At 37.0% G+C, this 6,000-nt stretch overlaps 1 protein-coding gene across 1 annotated transcript in view; it reads right to left on the bottom strand.

Moving 5' to 3' along the window:
- Positions 1-900: 900 nt before the first annotated feature.
- Positions 901-6,000, bottom strand: part of TRAT1 (T cell receptor associated transmembrane adaptor 1) — a 35,288-nt gene continuing 30,188 nt past the window's right edge. Inside the window, exon 6 of the mRNA XM_014792260.2 lies at positions 901-3,092. Coding sequence (XP_014647746.2) covers positions 2,811-3,092 — 282 coding nt within the window. The 3' untranslated portion in view covers positions 901-2,810. The remainder of the gene's footprint in view (positions 3,093-6,000) is intronic.

Raw genomic sequence — 6,000 nt, 5'->3', positions numbered from 1 at the left:
TCTTTCCAAGAGCACACCATCATTCACCAAGATAGACTATATTCTGGGCAAGGATGTCTCAATAAAGTTAAAAGTATTCAAGTCATATGTTCTCTGACCACAATGGAATTAAAATAGAATCAACAACAGAGAGAGATCTGTAAACTTCTCAAATATGTGGAAACCAAATTACATACTTCTAAATAACCCCTGGGTCAAAGAAGAAATCAAAAGGAAATTGGAAATATTTGAAATTAATGAAAATTAAAATACATTATATTAAAATTTGTGGGAAATTTATGAAACTAAATGCCTATTTTAGACAAGAAGAAAAGTCTTGTATTAATGACCTCAGCCTCCACCATAAGAAGCCAAAAAAAGAACAAGTAAAACACATAATAAGATGAAAAAATGATGTAGTAGAGATCAGAGGGCAAATCAATGGAACAGAAAATAGAAAAACTATGTGAACAATAACTGATTCTTTGAGTAAATCAATAAAGTTGATAAATCTCTAACTGGACGGGTCAGGAAAAAAAGAAGCATATTACCAGTATCAAAGAGAGGTGAAATCACTAGAGATTCTACAGATATTAAAAGGATAATATGGGACTATTTTGAACAACTTTATGTCAATAAATTTAACAACTTAAATGAGAGGGACAAATTTCTTGAACAACATGAACTACCAAATTCACTCAAGAGGAAATAGATAACTTGAATAGCATTTTATCTATTAAAAAATTTAATTTTGTAGTTAAAACCTCCCCAGTTATCTGTCATCAGATATATTTGATGTATAAAACTCAAAATATTATTGAGTGAAACTCAAATGATACAAACTAGAGGCAAAAAATTCAAATATCTGTGGGTAAGTAATGTACGGGAATGATGTGGAACCGTTACAGGAAACAATTGCCAAAAACACGATCAAATTTTATTGTTACTAAACCACAGTACGTATAGAAATGTTAGTAACATAATATGAACATACAAAAAAGCAAAGATTTTATTTTAATTCAAAAATTAAAACTTAAAGTTAATATATAATCCTTAATTAATTATTATTTCTTGTTTTTTGGCTCTTCTCTAGAATCAGAAACCTAAGTCCTTTTCTTCTGCTCTTACATATCAATATTTTTTTGTGTTTCCTATGACATTGTGGATAACCTCAAATATTTTACTTTGGCATTAGCATTTAGTTTTATACAGATTCATAATGGAAAATAGTCATTGGAAAAGTAGTTACTTCCAAATATGGATAGAATTCTTCCACAGCAACATGCTCCTCCTTCCTCTCTACATGGGTGGCTCTTTCTCAGTGTTCAGTTCTCAGAATTAAAATTTCCTCTTCAGAGATGCCCTCTCTCCATTATTTTTCATTCTTCTATTTTCTTAATATTATTTTTTACTAGTAGCTGCATTTTTCTTTGTTAACCTGATATTCATCTTTTCACTTGTCTTTAAGTTCCACGGGGGCAGGATCTCCATCTGTTTCCCTCATTACTGTACACCAGCATCTAACTTCGTGCCTAAACTACAGCAGGAGCTCAACAAAGAGTTGAAGAAAGAATGAATAAAATCCACTAAGCTCTGCTCAGAGGGCAGGACTGATGGCTGACATGTACAATTTTCTTGGTTAGTGATAATTTGAGACTCAGTTCAAAGTCCTAATCCAAATGGAGAAAGATAACAGAACGTTTTTTTAATATGATGTTTTGGAGGGCAATTTAGGAACATTTATCAGAATTTAAATTGGACATACACTTTGACCAAACTCTTGACCTTTCAGCCATGTATATTCTAGAGACTCACAGTATGCACACCTTTTAAAGCAGCAATTCCTCTCGTAGGCATTTAGCCTAAAGGAGTAGTTAGACAAGCACCTAAACGCATGTGGAGATGCATTCTCGTTACAATATTATTTGTAAAAGCAAAAAACAGAAATTGGAAATGAGTTAAATGTCCTTTAACATTATTTAAATAAACTCTAATGTAGTCATTAATGAGTTGCTACGCAGGCATTAAAATTACAATATATAACTGCATTTAATTATAGTTAAAATAACAGTGAAAATAAATTCAAAATAAACTAACTGAAAAAAGTTTAAATAATATGTAGCAGGCAATCACTCTCCTTTTTTTTTGGTTAAAAAGAAAAATGAAACAACATATGTGTGTACACTGCCGTGCCCAGAAAAATATCTAGGATATATAGAAAGTTGCTCATAGTGATTACCTCTGGCTAGTTGAATATCTAAACTCTTTTTGATACCTGTTTATTGTAACAAGGAGCATGCACTAATTTTATAACAATTTTTTAAACTAATAAAGATATTTCCATTTGGGAGAAATATTTCTTAAGAGGATCATCCCACTTCTCTCAGAAATGTATTTGAATGTCTCCCATGCCTTTCAATCAGAAATTTCTCCCAATTATGGAGTGAGACACACTGATGAGAAAGAAGTGTTTAAAAAGACATGGACTTTTATTTTTCTTTCATCATGTTCCAGAACACACTTAACGCTTAAAACATTTTTTTGTTTTGTTTTATTTTACTGAGTATTAAGTATTGATGAAGTTGTGACTTCATGATCAGGCTCAACCTGCAAACTTGATGTTAGTTTAGATTTTACTACTAAGGCATTTTTTAAGTAAATTCAAATAACTAATTCATATAACTAATTTGCACGGCATTACATTTGGTGTACATGAATTGGAAACTCTGGGTAAGAAAGAAACTGCCATCTCACCATTGGCATCCTGCCAAATTATGCTGTGTCGTACGGGGATTTTGTTCTTTTTAACAACTATCTCCAATAACAGCCAATCATTGAGCTAGATCATAGTCCATCTGGTTTGTAGGTTCTTTCTTTGCACGAATCAGTCCGAACAGCCTGATGGGATCATCATGAATGTCTTCCTCTACTGCCTGGCTCTCCGGCGGGAAACTGTCTACCAAAGAGGTCTTAGAAAGGCTGGCCTTCCTTGCGTGTAACTGCTCATCTCCATCCTTGTCTGACAAATAAGCATCGTGTTTCCTGGGCTTCCTGTGCTTCCTCTCCTGGCTGGGAGCCAGTGAGGCGTAGAACATCCGTGCCTCATTGGTTGCCTAAAAAGAAAGGCGTGTCAATTTTTCATTGTTAGCCCATTCTTTAACTTTGGTGACTTCTGTGAATTTCTAAGGCCTACGAAAAACAAGCAGGTTGTTTTCTGGGCTTCAGCCACCTTGTTTTGCCAAATTTGTCAGTTAGGATGACAATGAAAAACAATAGTCAGCTCAAGAATTTTGAGTGGAAAAAAATACTTAGATGAAATTTGTGTGTGTGTATTTTCATTTCTTTCTCATACTCAAAATATACCTGAACATTTTAGGTGGACTCTTACCTGACTTCATCTCGGGTGGCTCTTGCCCCATGTTGCTCTTACCAAGTAACAATCCTCCAATTTGTTAAACAGGGAACAAGCATGATAGGAAGGAATTTCATAAATCACAAAGTCTACTTTACATATGTTTAATAATTGGTCATTTGATGGTACCCACAAAAGTCCCCAATATTTCTACATTTTTGAGATTCCGAAGTATAAAAATAACAGTGTCCATTTATGGGATAGCATCTGGCAAGACTTACATTTCCCATCTTTCCTGTTATTTCCTTCTTGCCTGCCTCTCCCCAGGTCCCCTGCAGCCCATTTTAGGTTGGCTTTGGAGATATTCATTTGTATCCAAGAGGGTCTGGTGGTCCTCTCTGGCCTAGAGCTGGGTCAACACTAGAGTAAGGACTGGAGGCCAGGGAAACTTGAGGAGGCAATAGGCTTGAAAGCAAGACCTTGAATTTGGGGTTGGAAAGCCTAGGATTGAATCTTGGCTCTGTCATATACCGATGATCATGGGATCTTGGCCAATTCCTTAACACTCTTTGTGGGCCTCAGTTTTCTGGCTTGTAAAATAGGAGTACCTATCACACAGTGTTATGAGCAAATAGAGATAATATATATGGAAGCTATAACCACTGTCCCAAAGTTAGGTGTGGGATTATAATTATTAGAAGTTGTAGGCTAAAACTTTAAGACAGCCATTGGATAAATAAACAATTTCTGTGCCAAGGATTTACCTATAAGAGCAGGCCAAAATTATATCAGTTGTGGGGGCAGGGGGTAAGGAAACAACATTTGGATTAACAAAGCCCCTAACGCGTCAGAAAGCATCTCCCTGATGTACTCATTTTCACGCTAAGAATTAAACGTCGTATTTGCTATCAGGCAGAAGAGATGGTTCTACTTCCAACCTCTCTGGTGTCTTTGTCTGACTTTTTATTCCTTAAATAGTCATTTCTGGAAAATTGCAACAGCTGCCTAACTGGTAACCTTGCTCTAGTTCCTTCCCTCGGCCGGTTACCCGTATCCTGTCTTCAAATTATCTTCCTAGGGCACAACTTTCATCTTTTTACCATCCTGTCTCCAAAATTTTACCCTATGGAATAAAGTCCAAATTTCATATCCTGACACTCAAGGTTTCCCACGCTTGTACTCCACCTTTTTGATGTTCATTCCCTCTTCTCCCCTACATAAGCCCTGTATTCCGGGGTTCCACTGGACAACTGACTGCTTCCTGCACACACCTCCTGCTTTTCCCTGCTTTGTCTTTGCCCAGGCTGACACAGAAGGAGAGGTCAGTGACGTTCAAAACAACCAGAAGGCCCCCAGTAATACAAACGGTGGATATTTTTTTCGTCTGTCCACCACTTCGCTCTATCCTTTTTCTTTGATAAATTCTCCATTTTCCTTTGGGAAATTCCTCTCCTCTATCTGGTCCTGGAGAGGCTGTCAATTACAGTGCTGTACCCCAAGCCCAGCACAGGACTGAGCATGTGACCTAGGCTGAATCCAATTACACCACCCCTCCCCCCGGCAATGGAAGCTGACCCAAGAAAGGACATGTGACTTCAACAGAGCCAAGGCATCTTTGGGATTGATGGACAGATGCAGGAATAGAAAAGGTGTTTTTTCCTGGGACTGGGAGGAAGAAAATCTGGGTCTGCCAGTGGCTTGCCCAGACTCAATGGAAGAGTCTGTTGGTCATAGAAAAGAATGAAAGTCAGTAACAGAGAGAAGCAGGGAGGAGAAATGGAGAGAGCCCTCATATTCAGTCATCTCAAAAACAAAATACACCCTTACATCTCTCTGTTATATGAGCCAGAAATTTCCCTTTTATGCTAAAGTGGTTTGAATTGAATTTCTGCACTTATAGTTGAAAACATTCCAAATAAAGTATGTCTGGTCAACAATTGGTCAACTTTATCAAGTGCTGCAGAGCTCAAAGAATGTGAGTCCTGAGAAAGGACCACAAATTGTACATGTAATAGTCACCTGTGACTTCCAGAGTGTGGTTTCAGTTGAGTGGATGGGTAGAGAATATATAGCCAGCAGTGAAAGAGAATGTGTATCTATGGAAACAGTAGAGGCAAGTAAGAGTCAGCGTAGGAATCAGAGAGAAAAATGGGTTGAAGTAAAGTTTTGTTTTGTTTGTTTATGTTTTTAAATATTGGGGTGATTTGTGCATATGGTAGGTAAATAGTAACGATTCATTTAAAAAATGTAAAATGGAGACAAATAATTGAAGGTGCAAGATCTTGAAAGAAATAGGAGAAATGGTCAAGAGCATAAGTGGGAATATTAGCTTTGGAAAGGAGAGAGGATGCTTCTGACACCGGAGGGAAAGGAGAGATAGGCGACAGATTTTGACATAAAGGTAAGAGAAGAGGAGCGAGCTCACACTTGGGTCCCTCACATTTTTTGGGCTATGGAAACCCATGTGGACTCACTTTATTAGGAGGTTTCCTGATTAACTCTTCCTAGTTAGTAGACTGAGATACTGAAGTTAACTTCTGAACCGGACACATCATTTTCAAAGGGCAAGGAACTGATTTCCATTTTCCCAAAAACCACTTTATCCATTAAGCTTTATGCATAGTATTGTAGATTCCTTATGCTTTTGTAATTGACCAAAGTAACAAAGT

The sequence above is a fragment of the Ceratotherium simum genome, chromosome 15, assembly GCF_057802395.1.
Source record: "Ceratotherium simum simum isolate JZ-2026a chromosome 15, ASM5780239v1, whole genome shotgun sequence".
NCBI classification, from domain to species: domain Eukaryota; kingdom Metazoa; phylum Chordata; class Mammalia; order Perissodactyla; family Rhinocerotidae; genus Ceratotherium; species Ceratotherium simum.
Note: the sequence above shows the minus strand (reverse complement) of the source record. Positions and strands in the feature narration are given on the sequence as shown.